This window comes from Rhinolophus hipposideros (assembly GCF_964194185.1).
Source record: "Rhinolophus hipposideros genome assembly, chromosome: 8".
NCBI classification, from domain to species: Eukaryota; Metazoa; Chordata; class Mammalia; order Chiroptera; family Rhinolophidae; genus Rhinolophus; species Rhinolophus hipposideros.
In genome coordinates, this window is record NC_138054.1 from 15,927,841 (window position 1) to 15,950,855 (window position 23,015).

General features: G+C 43.7%; 1 protein-coding gene across 5 annotated transcripts in view; it reads left to right on the forward strand.

The window, feature by feature from the left end:
• Positions 1-23,015, forward strand: part of JARID2 (jumonji and AT-rich interaction domain containing 2) — a 248,102-nt gene that overhangs the window by 171,366 nt on the left and 53,721 nt on the right. For all 5 annotated transcript variants that reach the window (XR_013993713.1, XM_081054709.1, XM_081054712.1 and 2 more), the window contains one exon: positions 8,697-8,866. Coding sequence is in view for 2 of the 5 variants with exons in the window: in XM_081054709.1 (XP_080910835.1) it covers positions 8,697-8,866 (170 nt within the window). In the remaining 3 variants the exon portion in view is untranslated. The remainder of the gene's footprint in view (positions 1-8,696; positions 8,867-23,015) is intronic.

Sequence of the window (23,015 nt, forward strand, 5' to 3'; positions counted from 1 at the left end):
AGTTGGAGTCCTGATAAGAAGAGGGTTACACTGCCCGGGGATGGCAAAACAGGCAGCTTTCCATAGGTAAACTCTTAACACATGTGACATTTGTGACTGACAGAACAAAAGGGCTTTGTTGCCGCTTTAATTGTTGATTAATGACGATCCCTCTCAAATTTGACATGGTTGCTTTCTAGAACACAAAAGAAGTCAATGTCAAATATTTCCTTGGTCATGACAGTCATGATTTCCTGGCAGCCTTGGTTCTTTGACATCGCAAAGATGTGGCATAAGATTTTTAAAAACCTTAATTGCATAATTTTTAATTAATTGAATCAAAAGCTGTGCTGCACATTACTTTTTATACCACCTGTGTGGTATCTCACCATCCACCTGAGATTTATGTGCCTCCAGTAATGCTTTACTTGGGGAGACTGCACGTAGCGTATAGATATTGAGTGCTGGGATTGACTTTTGATACTCTTCCTCCTCTCCCCTGATCTTTGACCCTGAATAAAAGAAACATAAAGGCTCTTCTTTGTCTGGCACCTGCTTTCCAGGGCCTGAGGTGGTGCAGTATTTGTGAGCAAGTGGAACACCTCCTTGAGGTGGTTGTGATGTTCTGGTGGTTTGCAATGCTTGCCTTCTCCTTGGGCTGGCTTTTTGGTGAGGAGAGCTAATGAATATATTTCTAAGTAATTAAGTTAGAGCTCCTAAGGATGCCTTGTAGTTCTGAAGGAAGGTAATGTTTCCCTAGATGGGTGAATTATTCCTCATTGGAACTATGAATTCTTGAGGAAGCAGAGTATAGAGAGAGTTGTTACTCTTTAATAGTTTAAGGGAATTACGGCACAGTTTTTGGAGTTGTGCCATCTTTTAACAAAGTGTGTGGATATTTAACATTTTTCCCACCACCATCTTCTAAAGTACCAGGCAGTAAGTGCACTTACGTCAAAATCTAAAAGTTACCAGGTTTGTTGTTTTGCCCTGACAAGGTGTAATTAGGAAGTTGGTGCTGGGAATCTGTAGCTTAGCAACATGGGCATTTTGGAGATCTAAGATCCTAATTTCCCACAGGGCACAGGAAAAGGTCAGTATTTCTCATGTTGAATTAAGAAATCATATATCCCAAAGAAATTATTACAGGAATTACTATATTCAAGTTTTACAGATGAAATCAGAGGAGATTGGACCTAGAAGGAGCTATACCTCTCGCCTTTTCACAACCCTTCCCCACCTTGAGAAATGAGTAAGTAGGTACTCAGCTTGCTCTAGGTTACAGGTGCATTAAAGCCCAGGTGCTGTGCTAATGCTGTTCTTTTCCTTGTACCTGTCTGACCACTCAACTTTATAAGGATTCATCTTGAGGAGATTCAACCACAAAAAGTTCCTTTAGGTAAATCTGGTTAATAGCAAATCCCTACTGTAAATTGCTGCCTATGTATTTTATTTCTTTTTAAATTTTTTCTTTTAAAAATTTTTCTTAGTTTCTTTCTAGCTGCCTCTGTATTTTAATTAAGACACGCGCTGCAAATATTTACCAGCCTGTGGCTGTTAGCACAAACAAACAATTTCATCTGTTTACGTATAAAGCAAGAAATGAGGCCTTTTTCTAAAGTGAGATCTCCAGAAATGCCATGAAGCCAGCATTTTGTGGAGCAAAACTCCTGTCATGGAGCCAGCCGACCTCCCTTTCTGTCCTTGTGTGACATCCCCACACCATGATAAAACATTATTACTGTTATGGAGCAGAGTGGGACGTGAGCATTGCAGGCTGTGGTTTATCGCCAGTGCTTCTCGCTGGAGAGTTTGGTATGAGTTGGCCTTTGCTTGCCTCTGGGTTCATTTGAAGATATGTTTATTTTCTCCTCACTCTACAGTATATTTACAACCATCCGGCGTGGTGTGCCCGCAACTGCACTTGCATCTGAATTTGGTGGGCAGCCTGCCCTGGGAAGGGGATAGCCCCTGCCTGACCCCTCCCCCACCCGGTCGCGTGTGTTCGCGCACGCACGCGGGCACACTCTTGTTTCTTTGAGTAGCTGCCAGGTTTGTAGTGTGTGCGTCTGGGGTAGAATAGAGTGGGTAATTATTTTGGGGATGGGAAACACAGGAAAATTTTTTTTGAATAGGCCTTTCAGCGAGTTGGCAGAGCTTCAGGGCCGTCCCGCACCGGTACAAAGGGCGCAGCCATGCTGGTCATTCTGCATTTGCTAGACACAAAGTATCTTAGTTTTTGAATGAGCAGACCCTCCCCTCCCACCCATTCCTTGCTCTTTGTTTAGAATTGAGATGTAATCTAAATAATTGGATTTACCAGCTTACGTTTTTAATATTGGGAAATGAAGTTAATAAAATGGTGTTTTGGCTTACATGTCCCTCAACAAGGGGCCAGCTGGGCATTTCTTTAAATCACTTAGTCCCTCTCGCTCCTGCTTTCTCCATCCAAATTGTATGCATACACTGTGTCTTCCTTGGGTTTGTAAACTGTCAGAAATCCTGGACAGAAATGGAATTTAATTAACCTAGAAATTGCTTTTGTGCTGTATTTAGGGCTGCCCTGGAGATTGAGTGCACAGATAGCAATAAGCCGGTTAACTCCATCCTGTAGATAACCCCAGAGGAAACCTGGAGGAACAGTGCCACCCTCGTGTGAGGCTCCTGATGGCATACTGCCCAGGAAGCTGCTAAATGCATGATTTGGGGAGGGCAGGAGCCACACACAGGGTATTATTACAAAACAGAAAATATTTGGCACAGGACTTTGTCGGCTCATCAGTAGAGTTTCTTTACAAATACCACCTTGCAATTCACTTGCTAACTTTCAAAATAACACCAGTGTTAATTTTGGTGTGTTTCTTTGTTCCCATAAAGGTGCTGTACTTTAAAACAAACAAACAAACAAAAAAACGAACAAAAACCACCTAAATACGACACAGGTTTAAAGGTATTTTTTGGATGAAATTTAAAGTGATCAAGCAAAATAATTTTTTGTTGGCTGTGACAGCCCTAAATGAGATGCCTCAGGAGAAAAAGAATGCCTTCTTGTGTAGTCTTGTATCTTAGGGAGTGGAAGGGAAAGAGGAGGAAGATGGACCGCCCCTCCCAACCCCACCCCCCAGCTCCTGCAGCTCGATCAAGGAGTACCGCCAGTCTCTGATACGTGTTGTCCTGTGTGCACAGTGTGTGGCAGGGCCGTCCTCCGGGGTCCAGCATGTGCTGTGTGAGGACACAGGGACCCTGAGTGCATGCCTTGTGGTGGGGTGGCACCTTGGGCCTCATGGTGGTGAAGAGCCAGAACCAGACCTTCTCTGGCGTTTGGTAGACGGAACTGGTAACGGGCACGTGGCTCAGGAAATTCTTACTAAGGGATGACTGTGGTGGTGGTAGCATTTGTGACCACGTGGCAGGTGTTTAGTATAGTCCTGTGAGCCTGATTCTTAACGACGCTGAATCCAGCTGACCTTTGGGTGGACTTGCACTGGCATGGCCGGTAACTATCCCCGGGGTAGAACACCATATCTTTCCCTCTTCTCTTGCGATCAGGTCTGTTTCAGGTGCATCCAGCTATTTCCCGGGCACCTCAGGATGGCCATTCAGTCTGCACCTGAGCTCAGAAAACACCCATGTATTTCACTGTGAGATTCCTGAAGAGTGACCGGTGAATTGTGTGGCTCATAAAGTGTAGGTCGAGCGGCGTGGTGTTCTTCTGTCCCTTCTCTGCACTCACGCATGGCTTGTCCGCGATGTGTGGTAACAGCTCTGTGCAGAAATGGGTCACAAAGAGGAGACCGCAGTACGGTCTACTCCTGTGGGCCCACAGAATGTCAGAGGAATGGAACTGGGGTTGAGTGGTAGGTCCTGGGGGGTGTAGAAGTTTACGGCGGTTGGATCTCTCTGAGGAGGTGACATTTGAGCCGGGACCTGGAGGAAGTGGCCTCCGTAAAAATGAACAGGCCTGAAATGTTTCCTTCACCGGGTGATGAGAAGCCAGCCACAGCAAGATAAAAGGGAAGAGCATTCCAGATGGCCAGAGCAGGCTTCAGTAAGCAAGGTCCCTTCTCATAGTTGTCTCTATCTTAGGGCATTTATTTCTACACGGAAGGACACTCTGTGGGACCAGATCAGTAACCTGACTTCATTTCAACACATTTTGACTCCCCTTTGGGACCTTCTAGCTTAAATGGGGTTCATACCAGTGTGCCTGAATTTTTTTTTTTTTGTCATGTCTTGAATTGCCATGGGGCTCCTGGATCCAGGAGCTTCTAGGGAAGGGGCACACCAGATGGTCTTGCCCACGGCAAGGCTGCGCTTCCCCTGCCATTTGGGCGTGGACTGTGTGACAGAGAAAACTCTGACCCAAGGGCTTAGCTCCTTCTCTTAGTTGATTCACCTAGGCAGTGGGGGTGATCTGAGGATCCCTCCAAAAATCAAAGCTGTTAGCTTTTTAACATTTGTCTCATACACCAAACAGAAAAAACAGACCATAGCTGTATTCCCAGAGCTTGCTATTTGCACTTGTTAGTCCTTTAATTCTCATACACACATTTACACCACGGAAGGTAAGTGACAGCGATGATTTGATCTGAAACTCACACATCTCTTCTCTCACCCCACTGCTCCCAACCCGAGGTGTTTAACACACTGTAAATAAAATGTTACCCTCTGTATATTTATTCATATATAAACATGTTCATTTCTTCCTCAACTGGCTTATATTTATTTGATCTATGTAACTTGGGTTTGATTTAATTGGTTTAATTGTGCAAGAGTACACCTAGAGTTCCAAGAGTGAAGGAGGCTTCTTAGGGGGAGGTCCTTCCTTAAGCAATTAATAAAATTTTAACATGGAAGTGAATCGTGCTCTAGTTGATTCTTCTGTGTTTGCACGGGGGACAAGCACCTTCTGTGTTTTCTGTGTTCTGCCATTTCGGTGCCTTACCAATGGGCATCCTGCCTGAACTCTGGGCCGAACGGCTTTGGAGGTCTCATGTGCTTGTTTTTCCTTCACCCCAGGAACCCTGTGCTCCACCCACCCCCACCCCCACAATGACTGAACCGCCTTAGTTCAAACAGTATTTCCATTTTAAAGCTGTCTCACTCTGGTAAGGAATGGAAGGTGTTGTTTCTGGTTAAAATGCCAGGGTGGGTGAATAAATGCTGCCAAGGCGGTGGTGGTACCTCCTTGCTTGCTTACTGCTAGAGACAGCCATCGCGCGTGGGCATTCCCAGAGCCCCATCCCTCTTTAGCTGGTGGGAGTGGTGTGGCCTGGCCCTCCCGCCCCTCAGTTCTGCTTCCCACATCTCCAGACACACACACACACACACACACACACCCCACCCCCCCACCCCCGCCCAGCTTTCTTTACTGATTTAAGGTAACAGACTCGGTTCCTTATTCTAGCATGAATCACCTACCCCTCAAACACACCTGCATGACTACAGAGTCTTACTGCATGGATTTGGCCTCTAATTCATGTCCTTCAAACTCTTTTGTTGTGTGGGGCCAGCAAAGCAAAGTCAACACCTTTGTAATCCTCTTGGGACTTCGCAGGATGAAAAGCCAAACCACAGACCTGCCCTTTCTGCAAAGTATGGATTCTTCTTGGCCTCTAGAAAAAGAGATTGGTTTGTCTTGTTCTTTCGTTCCTACTTTCATCTGGGTCTTACAAATACTTAATCACTTGGGAGCTCAGCTCACTCCTCTGGGCGGTAATTTATTTTACTGCCACTTTCTAATCTGTTACTGCCTTATTTTTCATAGTCTTCACTGAGAAAGTCATCAGGCAAAAAGTGCCTTTTATTTGAACAATGGTAGGAACAGTTTATCTTTGAGGTCCTGAAATTGTGAAATATCTCACCGTGTCCCACTCTGTCACCTGCGCCTGGCCTGCGTGTGGTGTTTGTTTTTCATGATTGTTGCGCTGTCTTCTCATAATGTGTGGCATTTGTTGTCGCTGACTTTTGAAAAAGCAATAAACTTGGAGCATTCTGTTCACGTGCAGCCTGGGTTTCTATAAAATCCTTCAATGTTCAGAGCGGGAGCTCTGTCCATTGAAATGAAGATGCACATATTATGAAATCGCCAATTAAAAAAAAGTTTTTAGTGGAATGAAAAGATATAGGTTTTGTTTTCACAGGAAGGCATGGTTGACGGAGCGGAGAAGCTTTGTTGGAAGAGGAGGGTCACCCTGTTGGGGTCGGGTCCCCCTGAGGGTGGCGTTGTTACCTTGCAGGGGTGTGGCTGTCTGCGTGGGGGTCAGTGTTCTGTATTCTTGTGCTTCCTCTGAAGCAGGTCATGGTGTGGGCTGCTGCCTGGTGCCAGTGACTTGAGTCCGGAAATGCAGTGAGCTTCTTAGAAACATAAAGCGCTTTGACGCAGAGATGTTATGTCTGTTGAGTCTAATAATAAATTTGGGCTTGTATTTTAAGTCGTTCTTAAAATTTCATTTTCCCTCCTAGTTTGATTGTCTTATTTTATAAAAATACCCATTTGCAAAAGAGAAAATTTAAAAGGGTGAAATAACTGAACACAGCACCAGTCCTCCTCTCAGAGAGTTTGAGAAGCACCACTCTATAGCCTCAGTGCCACCCGCATGCCCCCAAAACCCCATCCTCTAGTGTCCCCTTTTGAAGGTCACTCCCTGGCTTGTGGCTTCCTGAGTGCACACTTCTGGTCTGTCTTGTCTCAGATACAGGCAGTCAGTTGGTCGCAAAAAAGCTCTTTGTTCCCCCATAACATGGGGCAGTCACATTTTCCCTGACCATTTCTAAGGTTTGGGAAGTTGTTAAAGCTGTTTCGCTTTCTGCTGATACTTGTTAATGGGGCTCTTTCACGTTGGTTATTCCTGGGTGCTGACGTGCTTTTGATGAGCTGTGATGTTTGCCCAGTAAGTACGAAGTAGTCGTGTGCCTCTCGCTCAAATGCCGGTCTGCATCGGGAATATGGTCTCTGCAGCAGTGCTTTTGGTAGGTGGTAGGGGAGGCAAGAGTTGAGACTGGTCAGGACTCAAAGGTTCAATTTAAAGGGGTTAATTTTTACGAAGGAGAAAGCCATGGGTATGTATTTTGCTGTATAATGTTGTTAACTACTGGAAAGTTAATTTAAAATGTTACGTGTTTTGACTGTCAGCAGTTTAACATACTACGTATTTTAAATAATCCCTACAATACTTAAGGGAAGACTTGTTCATGCTTTACAGATATATTGGATTTCTTTTTATTTCTTATGTGATACGCAAAGCAACCTTGAATTGGGCTGGCATTTGGCGTTATCAGTCTCACGGTGATTGATTCTAATTTGGGTTTCAGACCAGATCTAGATAAAGCCCTATTCTTGGTTCTTTTATGTTTTTTTCCCGCCTGACCTCAAATACTGTTTCTTGAGCATCTGTATGAGCAGGGCTGGGTAGAGAGTTTAAAGCAGTTACACATACAGGTTTTCACCCTCAGACGTGCCTACTTCCATTATGGATTGAGATTCTTAGAATTAAAGGAAGAGCTAATATGAGACAATTTATGATGTCAGGTTAGCTACTCAAAAAGGAAAATTTGTTAGGATGCTTATAGAGAAAGGGAAATTAACTATCAGCTATAGTGTCAGCTACAGTGTTAGATGTAAAGGAACCTTTCCAAGATTCATTACTGCTCACATTGATCGAAAGGCAGGTCTTAGGGAAGATTTTGTAAATGAAGGATGTCTCGTTAATTACCTCTAAGTTGTGATTTTTAGACACTAAGTGGGTAAGTGAGGGTTCAAATATCCAAGTAGGATTGTAATGGGGAAGTGGCCTAATAGGGTAGATTAAGGCCAGTTTTTTGAATTCCTGACTTAGGGGCTTGGATTGTTCCTATAAGCAGAGGGGGTAATCCATAATTTGGCAGGGACGGAGGGGTTTTGGGTAGACCAGAGGAGTACAGTAGTACCTTGGTTTTCGAATGTCTCCGTTGACGAACATTGCGGTTCATGAACGCCATAAACCCGGAAGTAAATGCTTCTGTTTTCGAACACGCCTGGGAAGTCGAACATGTCGCATGGCTCCTGCCGAGTGCGAGATCCTGAGGCCTAGCTGTCGGCTGTTTTCGAACGGTTCAGAACTCGAATGGTCTTCCCGGATGGATTACGTTCGAAAACCGAGGTACCACTGTATATATTTTTCCTGCATTACAAGCTTTAATTAGTGTAGTGACCTTATGTGGCTCAGTTGGAGTCAGAAGTGATTAGAGGTGGGCTACAAGACTGGGTCAGTGACGAATGGACCAGCAAGGGCAGGCTGGTATAAGGACAGTGCAGAGGGCGTCACAGGAGACATTTATCCTAAATTGTCTCATTTGTGACAGTATCATGTTGAGGAATTTAATAAACGTGACAGAATGATTTGCATTTCCTCATCGCCATGGACTAAATCAAAAGTGTGTAAGGCAGTAGTAATCCCGGGTCATCCAATACCCAGGCACTCAGTGGTCTGTGCAGGAACGTGCTGGTACACACACGTGCACATTTTATATCAGTATATAAAACACAGCCCTTTAATCAAATTTATTGCCCTTTAAAGCAGGCCTGTGGTTTGTGAGAGTGGGAGATACAGAACCTTAGAGTTTGCTTGAAATAGAATCTTTTTCCCCCTTTTGTTTCATAATGTTATTGGTGCATATAGATCTATATTCTCTGATCTCTGCTTAATTTATTTTTAATTGTCTTTTTTGCTTTACAGGCCCAGGCTGCAAGCACAAAGGAAGTTTGCTCAATCTCAGCCGAATAGTCCCAGCACAACTCCAGTAAAGATAGTGGAGCCATTGCCACCCCCTCCAGCGACTCAAATTTCTGACCTCTCTAAAAGGAAGCCCAAGACAGAAGATTTTCTTACCTTTCTCTGCCTTCGAGGTAAGGTGGTGTTACCAGTTGGTTTGGAAGGAACAGGCTAGTTGGTAAAAAAAGGAATAGCACCACACACAGGATAGATATTAGCTTTGGTCTCTGCTGCATGTTTCTTTCAATACCCCAGCCTGCTTTGAGGTAGTTTAAAGTGAGAACTCCCACCGAGAGGGTGCTTGAATCTTCATGTTTTTCCTTTTGTGTTCATTTGACTCTTAACTTCTAACTATACTTAACAGTGAAAATATTGGTTGATATATGTAAACCGGACCCAGTGCACGGTGAGTATAAAATTTTGTAAAAGAGGATGGGTTTGGATTTACACAGAGATACAAAATGCTCTCTATCTTATTTGGGAAAGTGTTTACAACAGGAACTAAGTTTTCTAACAGTTGTGAGGGAAGAACACAAAAGATTTGCAAAGAGATTGAGGAATCTTTTATGGGAATGATAGAAAGGAGCATTAGGAAGTGAACTTGGAGAGCTTTGGTGAGGTTAGTTGAGAAAGTGAATAGGAGGGAGAGGGTCTTTGCTGTTGGTCATCGGCTTGAGGTTCAGGGTTATATACTTTTTTTTTTTTGCTCTTTTTTTTTAAAAAAGCATTTTGAAATGTTACAGCAAGATTTAGGTACAGTGCAAATAACTTTCTCTTAAACTACTTGAGAGAAAAATTCCACCTGATACCCCATCGCTCCTTAACACATTAGTGTCTGTCTTCTTAAAATAAGGACAGTCTCCTATAACTGTCAAAATTTGGACCTTCAGGACTTTTTCAAACCAGCACATTGGTCTTCTGCGCTTAGAGTAAAACTTATGTCATCAGTTCTCTGGTTCTCAATATTTCAGACTCAAACTAGAATTATATCACTGGCTCTCCTGGGTCTCCAGCTTACACATGGCAGATTGTGGGACTTCTCAGCCTCCATAATTGCATAAACCACTTTCATCTAAGTCTCAATAAATAGATAGGTGGACAGATAGACACATGTCGGTAAAGATACACACATTCATATGTATCCTAGTGTCTGTCTCTCTGTCTCTGCGCGCGCGCGCAAACACACACACACACACACACAATTGGTTCTGTTTCTCTGAGGATTGCTAACATACCAACAAATGCAAAAATGAAGACTTAAAATAAAAAAGTAAAAATAAAATACTATAAAAAATTAGGATCTTCATAATGATACATTACTGCCATCTAATCTTCAAACCCCCATATCAGATTACGTCAACTGCCTTAGTGATGTCTGAGTTCAGAGCTGAAGGATCCATTCAGAATCGGGCATTGTCTTTGTGTTTAGTCTGCTCACTGGGGAACAGGTCCTCTGCCTTTGTCTTTCATGACCTTGACTGGGAAAATATACAGGTCAATTATTTTGTAGATGGCCTCCAATTCGGGGTGTTGGGTGTTTCCTCATTATTAGACTCAGGTTTTGCTTTTGGGGCAGGAACGTCACAAAGTGATTCTTCAGTGTTCTTGTGGTCTCCTGTTGGCTGGTACAAAATTTCAGTCTTTTATTGCTGGTTTTCACGTTGATCACTGTATTAGGGTTGATCTGTCAGACTTCTCCACGGTCAAGTTACCCTTTTTTAGCCTTTGTAATGTATAAATATTTTGGGGGGAGGTTCTTTTAAACTGCCTATTTAATTTCTCATCAAACTCAATGTATTCATGTTTTTGTATCTGTGTGGACTCGTTTCCTAATTTATTCAGAGGGTTGTCATCTGTGGCTGTCATTTATTTTGATTTAGGTTGTCCTAGATAACCATCAGTGGAGCCCCTTCGAGCTGCCTCCTCGGTCCTTTTGACATGCCCCTGTCGTCCTTCCAGTCTTGCTTCCTGGCACAACCAAATGTTCCAGGCTGCTCTTGTTCCCCTCCCCCCACCCGGGGATCAGCCATTTCCCCTAGGACCATTGTTGTTTACGTGGCAGCTGCTCTTTAGAAGCCATGGTCTGGGTCTGTGTGCGCGCACAGCTGTTGGAATAGCATTTCTCCTAGGCGCTCTGTGAACACATGTAGTGTGTGCATGCGTGCCCGTGCGTACATGTGCACACGTCTCCCATCTCCCATCTCTGCTGCTACGCCTCCCCCCATCTCCCATCTCCCTTCTCTGCTGCTACACCTCCCCCATCTCCCATCTCCCATCTCTGCTGCTAAGCTTCCCCCCACACGGAGCCCTTCCAATCTCACTCGGCTCTGACACTCCTTAGGGTGCTGTTCCCGTGTGCATGCCCACTTCGCCCTACTCTGGCCCTAACATCACACCTGGGCCACCATGGTTGCCCCTCCCTCTCTTCCTGGTTGATCTCTCACCGATTTGCTTTAGGTCTGAATTGTTAGGGAAGGGAAAGTGAGGAGTTAAGGTTTAGGTTTGACATTATGGGCTGTTGGTAGACCTCAGAGGCTCTGAAGACACAAAGGAGAAGAGTATTTCAGTGAGAAACTGTCTAGCAGCTGGGGACCCACTTGGCCTTGACTAAAGGGAGATGAGGTAGGTGGGCCTCCTACCACTTCACCTCCATTAGGTTTTCCGTAACTCCTTGCTGCAAGATTCTCAGTGTTGAGGGTGAAGATAGAAAGGAATGTACAAAACCCCCACATACCGGATTGGCCGTGAAGGGTGAAGGGAGGAACAAAGGTAAGAATGACCAGCGGGCTGTGAGGCCGGTAGGGTGTGGTATGATATCACCAGGAACACGAGACTGAGTGGGACGAGGTGCTCAGAAGAACACACGTAAGTTAAAGGAATCTTTGAAGGGACAGCAGTGTCATGAGCAGCAAGATGTTTCTGGTAAATTATGAAACTTCTGTGGTAGCACTCTTCTCTTTTTTTGCCTTCGGTCATGCACGGCTTTAATGCCGTTGGAGCCAGATTTAACATGGAGCGTTGACTGGACTATTTCATTTTCTCTAGCAAGATCCACTGATCTTCCTTGAGGATGCCAGGAGATTGCCCTGTTTGATGGAATTAAGTTATAAAAGTGGTTACTGTGGAGTGGGTGTGACTCATTTTTAGAGAGGAATGCGTGTGTTTGTGCCCATACATGCATGATTTTAAAAAATCATATTCTCTGTGGTTTGGGAAGGTTTGGAGAGGACCTTACCGGTACTTAGAGGTGTGTTTCTTATTAGGTAAATGGCATCTCGTGAAAACCTTACAACGATCTAGGTTTGATGTTTCGAGACGAGACAAGAGGCACGTCTTTTCACAGCTATAGTGGACTTCTTTGAATTGTCAGATGAAACAGAGATGTTAATAAGTGAAACCTAGGGGATTATTAAAACAATTGTGGAAAAATGCTCTGAGCCCACGAAAAATGTATTCTTATTGATGAGCCAGGCAATAAAATAGGTATTGTTACTTGATTTTAGCTGATATACATTAAGGATTTGACACACCATTGCATTCTTTCTCTTTCTCCTATACTTTTTAGATTTGCAGTATGAAAAGTGGGAGTCATCTTTACCTTTATTTTAAGAATCATGTTTTTGTGAGGTTAGTTGTGTTTACCTGAGCAGGCTCTAAAAGCCCAAAATGATAGATGAACCGTATGGTACCTTCACGATCCTGGAAATCTGATGGACTTGGTGGCGTTAGAAGCCATATTTCCATGTGTAGTTGACTGAGCTAATTAAAACTCCTGGTTTGAAGAGTACAAGGAGTAAATAGATGACCTCTATTGTAGTGGTTCTTTAATAATTCTCTCTCCATTTAAAATTAAGAACAATAAGGTATTAAACTTTTTTTTGTCATAACAGTAGTATTTGATGTTTCTCTTGGGAATATCAGCAGAAAATATGGAAAAGTAGGAAACAAACAAAATAAACTCAGAATACCCTCTCTCCAGACTCCCAGAGACAACTACCACTGTTAACGCCTCCTTGGTGAGAATATTTCTAAGCCTTCGATGTGCATATATGATGTGAGTCGCTTTCCTGAATGGAATTGCATTGTTATTTTGGCAGTCTGGTTTTCCAGTGTCACATAAATTAACAGTATCACATAAATACCTGTCCCATTTTGCAGATGTCTCATCATTTATCTAGCTAATTCCTTATTTACGTTCGGATGTATTTTTCACTTTTTGATAACTGATGATGATTCAGCCTCACTTCAGCCTCATCGGAAATCTTTCAGGAGAAGTTGACAGTTGGGAATCCGATTAACATTCTTATACCTGCACTCTAATCGTTTCTTCTTCTTTGGTGCGCATTCCAAACTACATGGAGCTTGTCAGCGCTGCAAACTTCATGTTCAGCATCGGGAGCCCACTCACTGCATCACACTTGGGTGACAGCGGGCACTGTTAGGAGTACAGAAGGCAGGTTTTAAAAAAGATTTTTATTAAAAAATATAGCTACCAACAACATTATGTTAGTTTCAGGTTGACACCATGATTATTCTGCATTTGTACACCTAAAGAAGTGGTAACCATGGTAAGTCCAGCAACCATCTGACACTGTACCAGGCTATCACAATATGATTGACTCAGTTCCCTATGCTGTAAGTTACATCCGCATGACTTACTTTAGTGGGAAATTTGGACCACTTCTTGCTCCTCACCTTTTCCCCCACCTTTTTAAATTTTCAATTACAGTTGACATTTAATATTATTTTATATTAATTTCAGGTGTATAGCATAGTGGTTAGACATTTATGTAATTTAAGCAATGATCCCCCTGACTAGTACCCGTCCGGGACTATAGATAGTATTACCATACTATTGACTATATTCCTTATGCTATACCCTACATCCCCCTGACTACTCTGTAACAACCTTTTTGTACTTCTTAGTCCCTTCCCCTTTTTCACCAACCCTCTCAACCCCCGCTCCCATCTGGCAACCGTCAAAATGTTCTCTGTATCTATGAGTTTGTTTCTATTTTGTTCTTTAGATTCCACATTTAAGCGAAATCTCATTGCACCTGTCTTTCTCTGTCTGACATGCTCTACTCAGCACAGTACCCTCCAGGTCCATCCGTGCTACTGCAGATGGCAAGAACCCAGCCCCTTCCCTGGCTGAGCAATATTCCATTGTATATATGTACCACCTTCTCTCCATTCATTCATCCATTGACGGACACCCAGGCTGCCTCCACATCTTGAACATTGTAAACAATGCTGCAGTGAACATATGGCTGCACATGTCCCCTTGAAGTAGTGTTTCGGTTTCTTCAGATAAATACCCCGAAGTGGGATTACTGGGTCCTTCTTTGTCTCTTGTTATAGCCTTTGTTTTAAAGTCTATTTTGTCTGGTATAAGTACTGTTACCCCAGCTTTTTTTGTTTTTGTTTGTGCTTTTTCCATTTTCATGAGTAACTTTTTCCATCCTTTCACTTTCAGTCGGTGTGTGCCTTTCCATGTGTGCCTTTCGATTTGAAATGAGTCTCTTGTAAGCAGCATCTGTGAGGGTTTTGTTTTCTTATCCATTCAGTTACCGTATCTTTTTGATTGAAGCATTGAATCCACTTATATTGAAAGTAATTGTTGATAGATATGTAACCATTGGCATTTTACTCATATTTTTGATCCGTTTTTTTGGCCATCTTAAAGAAGTCCCTCTAACACTCCTTGTAATACTGGTTTGGTGGTGAGGAACTCCTTTAGCTTTTTCTTGTCTGGGAAGGTCCTTATCTTTAATTTCAAATGATAGCCTTGCTGGGTAGAGCAATCTTGGTTGTAGTAGTTCCTTGCTTTTCATCACTTTGAATATTTCTTGCCATTCTCTTCTGGCCTGCAAAATTTCTGTTGAGAACAGCTGACACTCTTATGGGAGCGTCCTTGTAAGTTACTAGTTGCCTTTCTCTTGCTGTTTTTAAGATTCCCTCTTTGTTTTTAACTTTTGGTATTTTATTTTAATTATTATGTGTCTTGGTGTGGGCCTGTTTGGGTTTGTCGTGCTTAGGAGACTTTGCACTTCCTGGGCTTGTATGTCTGCTTCCTTCCTTCACCTAGGGAGGTTTTCTATCATTATTTCTTCAAATATATTTTCAATTCCTTTCTCTCTTCTCCTTCTGGTACCCCTATGATGTGAATGTTGTTATGCTTGATGTTGTCCCAGAGGCCTCTTAAACTATATCATTTTTTAAATTCTTTTTTCTTTTTGCTGTTCTGATTGGGTGTTTTCTGCTACCTTGTCTTCCAAATTGCCAATACAGTCCTCTGCTTCATATCTTCTGCTGGTGATTGCTTCTAGTGCATTCTTCATTTTAGTTTTGTATTCTTCTGACCAGTTCTTTTTTATGGTTAAACCAGGCAGTTTTTAATACGCCCATTGTTTATAGGAAAGGAAGTCTGGCTGCAGAAATAATGAAGGAATCAAATAAAAGACCTGGAGGTGACGTTTGTTGCTAAGGATTACAGACCGTCTTTTTCTCCAGTCCCCAACTAATACCTGTAATTGACCGGGCACTAATTTTGAATGTGGAAGAGAATAATTCTTGAGATGGAGGGGAAGGCAGCGAATGGACTTCTCAGAGTCTTGTTGTTCCTTACAGTTGACACACAGCCAGACCAAGACCATGCCTTCTCCCCACAACCCTTTTCAGTATCTTCAACAAAAACCTGGGGAAAAGAAAAACACCTCTGTACCTTAATAATACTGGGATTAGTGTAGATATGTAAACACACTAGCCAGTCAATCATTCAGGGATGAAAAGCTTTAGAGATTTAAAAAAAATCTGTTTTAAGGCACTCAGAGACCTTTCAGCTAAGTTTGGCAAGGCTCTCTCTTCTCCTGTTTAATATGACCTAAAATTTCTAAAGGAAAGGAGAATGGAATGAATAGTGCCGCCGGGCCTGAAGTGTTTGCCTGCAGTGTATTTATCTTTAAATAGCTTCTTTGAAGGGGGTCCACATGTCTCCTGCCAGGGGCATAATTAGTATCTTTCACTGGCACATGCGGAGAAGAGAAGAGGGGGTATGTGCTGCCTGCTACACGCAGCGATTCGCACCGTCGCTCTATTTTCTGTCACCAGTCTCGTTATTCTTAATGAGTTCTGTCGTCTTCTCTTTGTTCTGACTATGTTTATTAACAGATTAAAAAGCTTAACACAGTAGAGCAGTGGCAGGTTAAATGATTCTCTTATTTACATTTTTCTCTTTATGGGCCCCTGCAAACAAGGTGGATCCCCAAAGAGGACTCCTGAAACATACACACACCTACACATAGCTTGTTCTTCTGACTGTGGGTGTCACAGTTAAGCCGTCACAGTTTCTCTGGATGAAGAGAGCTGGGGGGGGTGTGGGGGTGGCGGGAGAGGAGGGTCCCTTGTCAACAACCGGCGCTGTCTGTCACCCATTGTGAAGCTGTGCTTTCTGTTTTGGGACTGCCTGCCTTTTGTTTCCTGAGTCTTAGAGAATCTTCCCTGATCAGCTGTCATTCAATGGCTAATTAATTCAGCAAGCCTTTATTGAATCCTTTTTATATGCCAGACACCTAGAAAACAGAGATTCGAAACAAGAAAGCAGTATCAGTGCGGTTGGTGAAAGAGACCATAGCAATAAACATGTGAAAATGCCAGGGAGGAGGTGTGCCCTTTACATGCAGGGTGGAGGTGTGCCCTTTATGCGCAGGAAGAAAGTGGGGCTCTGCCTCGCGGCTATCTGGGATGGCTGCAGAAAGGAAGTGGCACTTGAGCTGGCTTTGGAGAAAGGGAGTGGGGCTTGGAAGGAGTTCTGCAGAAGCCCTGCCAAGGCATGGATTGGTGTTGGGGTGTGTTTCTTGGAGGGCCCCAAGTTAAAACAAGGAAGTTAGATGTGTCGGATTCTGGGGGTCCTGAGCTAGATGTTAGTTAGTGCACCCCCAAGATTCTTCAGCTGAGAGGTGACTGAACATGCCTCAGCCTTAATTTAGTAAGATGATCTGGCAGCTCATGCGAGAAGGGAGTGAGGCTGCAGGGAGGTCTCGGGTGGGGGGCGCGATATCGTAGGAATGTCGGCAGGAGGCTGAAGCCTGCTGGGTTTGGGCAGATGGCATAAACCACTCAGCCCAAGTCCCCCCATTTGTAAGATGGGTGTGCAGGTGTCTGTAGCACACCGTTGCTGTGGAGTTAAACTAAAGCGGATGGCTGTGAAACAGGCTCCGACTGCACCTGTGGTAGCCAGCCCAGTGCACTCGCTGCTCACTGTCTCCCGGAGAGTTTAGGCAGCCATACAGCAGAGAGGAGGAGGGTTTGATTTTAAACTTAGGAGGAACCATCTAAATTTGCAGGTGCCACAAGAGTCGTGTTTTCTCTAAAGACAGTTGCTGCCTTTATTGGCACGGAGCTCGTACTTCGGTAGAGTCCTGGTTCTGGGTATCGAGGACGATAAATTCTAAGTAGGGCAAATGCAAAAGCCTGGGGTGATTTAGAGGTCACAGAATGAAAAGGGATTAACCTGCTAGAAAGCAATTAAGTAATCCTCCAATTGCAAGGAATACTATGGAGCTAATAATGAACTTCCTTGAGCGAAATGGGAATGCTTTCCTTTCTGTGAACTCTGGGGAGGGAGGCACGCGTTCACGGCGGGACACAACTTGTTTTCTTGATAGATTCTTCTGAGTGGGGCTGCATCTTAATTTTTGAGAAAGGTAACAATGAAAGTTTGATCCAAAATCGTGTTCTTACGGCCTGGAGGATTTCAGTGACCACCCTCTTTTCCCCAAATCAAACCAACCTTAGGTTCCTCACATGCTTAGTTTTCCAATAGAGTCTGTGTTACTTGGCTGAGTTTTGCTGAGCAAGTGATTTACTTGCCAGGCTAGTTTATCAGGCTAGTTATGAAGAAATATGAAACCGTGGCATTCTTAAGTGCTGAGAAGGGGAAGGATGGATCCCTTTTAATTGTTCTGTGACCTTGATCCCTTATGATGGCTCCAGGACATCTTGCTCAGAAGATGGGCCCTGCGGCTGGCCAGCTGGCCTGTGCCCAGGCGCTGCCTCCCCCGAGATACAGCAGGCTCCCTTTCCCTGCCAGTGGCTGCTGGCACAGCTTCAGCCGCACTCTCAATGATCTCTGGCTTTCTCCTTACTTTCTAGAGATTCCTGCAGTTTTTCCAGTCCTTTCTGAAATCCATTTAGAGAAGGTAGATGGGGAAAAAAACCTCTAAGTAGGGCTTACCCTGTTTTGTTTGCTGAGGGAATTGCTCTGTGACAGCCCTGAAGCCATTGGTGTCTGTGTCCCAAAGGCAAGATGAGCATTCCTCCAGGATTCAGTGTCTCTTAGGATTTTGGGGCATTCTGCATGGTGAAGAGAGCACACACTGGTGTGTGGCCTCCACGAGGTTCTTTTCTAACTTGTTCTACTTCTAAACTTGGTGGGTGGGACCCCTGCAAGTTGGCTGCATTCTGGCTGCGGTAGGGTGTGACTTGTGCGTTCACTTGAGGTAAAGTGGTCCAGAGACCTCCTTGATTGGGTTTGTGCATGTTCTGAGCCTTGTGTATAGACAGCAATGTGGAAAAGATTGTAAGGGGAGTATTCTGTTAATTAAAAGATATGTTCTCTCATTGCTCTCAGCCAGGTCGCTCTAGTTGACATTGTTAGCAGAGAAAGTGGTTCTCATTGCTGGGTCTGTCACATTGGGGTTTCGGAGATGGAACACGTGCCCTGATGTGGGGGGTTTCCTAAATGTGGGATCAGATAGGCGCAGGCCAGTGCCAAGGCTTGTGACTAAAGAGAGGAGGGATATTAAGGAATAGACTGGCCACGCTGCAGGGGGCTCATCCCTTGTGACTGCAGGTTTCCAACTCGCACGTGGCGTTACCCTCACACCTACTCCCAACTTCCAGAAATTCTGTTGAATTCATTGTGGAATTCCACACCTCCCTAGATGATTGCCACCAGTGTGCTTACTTTCCCATTTAGGAAAGCCGGTAGAAAAATTGCCTCTGCTCTTACCTATGAAAACCGACAGTCTGAATTTATTATAGTTAGGAGTTTTTGTCACTGAAGCCATGTATTAGCCTAATAATATCACTTACGTGTCAGTTGCTTACAGTTCTTTCGCATATGTTACGTCCCCGCTTTTGGGGTCATCACAATTGTTACGGCGGGAGAGATGCTCAATGTACAGACAAGTAAATTGAGTCTCATGAGACAAGTAGGCACGACTGCCGAGCTGGTGCTCTATCCTCGATTTTCGGATTTTGTGTGGAGCCCTCTCCAGTGATTGGCATCTTTGTTTGACATTGGCACAGAAAACGAAACTGCAGTCCCAGGATGGGCATTATTGCACGGGCAGCTCCGTCTCCCACAAGGAACAGGGGTTTCCTTTGTGTTTGGCCGTTGGCCTGGAGGTCTGTTCCCCACGCTCTGCTGCATATACCCCAGGGCTGCCAAAAATGACTAACTGAACATTTTGAAATGTTATTGTAACTTTAATTTTTAGCTTTTCTTTAAGACAAGACGTGTTAATTTTGTACTACCGATGTAATGGCTTTAAGTCATAAGTGAGAATTCTTTTAAAGAAAATGAAGCATGTGCATATCTGGGTACTGCAGATAATCTCGGGGCCTATGGAAGTGGATGAAGTTTGGGAAATCCTGGTAAATGCTTCTTTTCTTGTAAGTTGTGAAGGCCAGCCTGGAAGAGTCGGAGAGATGGCCATTCAGTGTGACAGCTGTTCCATCGCCTTGCAGGGCTCTTTGTGTTTACATGTGTGGGTGCCTGAGTGTGTAGGATGACTGTAGACGCCTGGTCTGTTTGGGTCACTTGGTCTGGTACTGACAGAGTTGGATTAATGAACGAGGGCAGTTGTTGCAACTGCTTTTTTCTGTGACTGCAGTTTCAGTTGGATGGCACTTTGCTCTCCTCTAACTCAGGAAATCAGTAAGTCATTATGCCTCTATCCCTCTGCCCGGTCTGTCCGGGCTCCCTTTGAAGCCTTGTTTTTTCAGTTTAATCTGATTGCAGGGGCTGATTACTTCTCATTCTGTTTGTGTCTCCTGAAGATCAGTCATGAAAATGCCAACTCATTGGGTCAGCCCAGAGTTTATTAGGTCAAACTACAGAATCTGACTCCACAGCTAAATGACAGTGTGCAGGGAATCACTTTAGGGTCTTTCCAGAATAGAGCTGAGCTATGTTTAGCTTGTTAAGATAAAGAACTGGTCGGGGGAGGGAAAAGAATGGGACAAGGGGGGCTTGTATGTGTACATGATTCATGGAGAAGACTCCAATTTTATAGAAACCACAGCCCAAATTAGAGAAAGCAAGCTTTTGGATTAAGATGATTTCTGTTGTGGTTGTAACACACCACAGTTTGATTTTTGTCCAGATGAAAACATTTGGTTTTCACTTCAGTAAATATTGTGGAGACGTTGCCAGCTAATTCTGAAAAGTAATGAGATACGGCTTTGGCAAAGCACAGATGCGTTCTCTACTCCCGATTCCACTTATCTGATCCAAGTTCAGATTTTTTTTCACATTTGCTAATGCACTTGAATAATCAGGATAGAAAAATCTGCCTGTAATTTTAATAGAAAACTATATATACTGAATATACTTTTATAATTTATTGGGTATAACCTCCCCCCCACCCCCCCCCCCAAAAAAAAACAAACCCCACACAATTCGCAACCCTCTTAAGATACTTACCTTTCATTGCTGACTTCCCTGAAACTACAGAGTTTCTAAAGGAGACGGATGATGTAATTCTGTGTGATGCCAGCTTCTCCCACTTTCACAAATGGGGCTTGTGCCTCAGCTCGACCCCAATAGGGCAGAGACTCAGAATGAGGCGTGCTGAGCCAATTGCTGGTGTTTTGCAGCTGGTGGTAGGTGAGCCCTGCTGTGGAAAGGGAAGGTGGCATTTTAGGAAGCAGTTTCAGGTTGGGAATCCCCTCTCTCCCAGTTTTCTCGTCTTGTTCGTTTTATCCCTGTAACTTCATTCCCATTTTCCTGAATGCTAGACCCACAGTGAACTTTTCAAAAGTCTGCCTCATCTGACATTGGGAGGAGAGAAGTTTTCCTAATAAATTTTCTAGAGGTGAAGCTTACCTCTTATGTGCCAGGATCTATAAGTGGCAAGCTTTTTAAGGAAACACACACACACACACACACACAAACACACACACACACACACACTTCTGTTTTCAAATTCTAAATATTAATTTAAATTTCTGTTGACTTAGCATCACTATGACTAACATACCCATTTTATAATGAGGAATATGGGATAATTATCACCAATGATAAATAACCCAGACTTCTGTGTGCTGTTAGGGGTTTAAAATATCCTTTATCGTGTGTGTGTGTGTGTGTGTGTGTGTGTGTGTGTGAGTGTGTGTAGCAGATTCCCCCTCTAAACTTACTTGTATTAGGTAGTTGCGAAAGTAATTGTGGTTTTTGCAATGATTTTTAACCTTTTAAACTGTAATTACTTTTGCACCAGCCTAATACATTAGATGATAGAGCTTTTATCTAAGCTAAGAAGAAATAAATAAGCTCCATATGAATCTTGTAACTAGTTTCGGCTTCTCGGATGCGTTTTGCTTTCTGTTATGTATTTGAGGTTGGTATATTCTAGGTATTAGCATAGAATAACCAGTGTTCCTCCATAGCCTTGATTATGAAACAGGAGATGATCTTACTGGTTTTGTCCCAAGGAGAAAGGAAAAAGCTGCTTTTGCAGTGCTGTGGCTTTTGCTGGCCTGGACTGCGAGCTTGCCTCTCCACATACATGCTGTGGCGGGGTTGGGCGGGGGAAGGTGTCTTAGAGGGTTTGTAATACGCAGCTACATGGTGACAGAGCTTTGGAATCTGCAGCATTAGATTCTGTAGGATTTTTGTCTCTTCTTGCTTCAGTTTGACTATAAGGTGAACGACATGTACAGGTATGAGGGTGCCCCTTAAAGTTCTGGAGGCCTGTTCCTTCTGGGGAGAAGCTAGTAGTTCATTGGGCCACTCCTGGGGGGCGGGTTATGGGTTGGCAGTAGCTTCTTGAATGGAGCCTAGAAGGCCAGTCTGACCATCCCCGGGGACACTGTTGTTCTCGATCAGTGATGCCTGCCAGAGGGAAGGATTCGTGCAAACTTAATATTTGAACCAAGGGCATCTTCTTGCCTCTGTTAGTAGTTTAGCACTCTACCCAGCTGAATTCTTCATTACTGAGCAATGATCTTCCTCCACTATCCCTTCTCTTAGGAGTTTTCCTTCCCTTTATCGTACCAGACTCGCCATTCCTCATCTGGCTTAAGAACCATCATTACCTGTTTTCCTTTGTTGGTGCTTTACCTTTAGGTCCACACCAACATGTCAATCACCTGAATAGAACCCAAATCACCTTTTAGAGGAAGGCGATCTGCTTTTGTCCCCTGTGTCCCCATATTTAGAGGAAATCATGTCCTTTCTGACTGCAGGGCTAGTTCCATCAGAAGGGCTTTGTATTGTTCTTCTAAATTTCCGTTTGAGAGTGAGCCCCCCCAGAACACCCCCTGTCCCCACTCTTTACTGGTCTTCTGCCCCCATTTTAAATTTCTCTTACAATAGCTTCTGACTTTGTTTCAGAATACCTAGCCGATTACATCACTTTATTTATATTTACTGAGAAGCTGTAAAACAAATCCAGTCATAAGATTATTTTCTGCTTTTGTTGAAGAAATTACCCTGTACAATATCTTTAGGATATTTACAGAAGTTGGATGCTGAACTGAGATACCAGACATCTTTTCCATTTTAGTTGTTTGGGACATAAACTTAAATGTTCTCCCCGTTCTCCCCAGTTGTTGAGTATAAGGAATGTGATTGTTGCTTCATGCTGCTTGTTCAGTGTTTGAGATTTTAAAACATCCTCAACAGTTTCTGTAAGTGCAAGTTACTTCCTTGTTCTTTCTCGTGGGTTCCCCGTGGATTTTACCCGATTGTCTTTGAAACAGAGTATTTTTTTGAGTCTTTCCCCTCTTTTCACATTGCTCCTCAGTTGCAGAGTTCATTGCATTTTCTTCAGAGGAGAGGAAGAGGGAGGCTGGAGGGGCAGTGTCTTGCTTGCCTAAGCCCCCAACAGATGGCAGAGTCAGCTCCGGAAGTTACTGCAGGGCCTACACAAAAACCTGCGCTTTTCTGTCCTAATCCAACTTTCTAATTTCAACCGCTAGTCAGTGTGTCCAGGGCAGAGTGTAGGAAGGCTCTTTAGAAGAAATTAGACTTGGAAATTTTGATCTGGAAGGAGC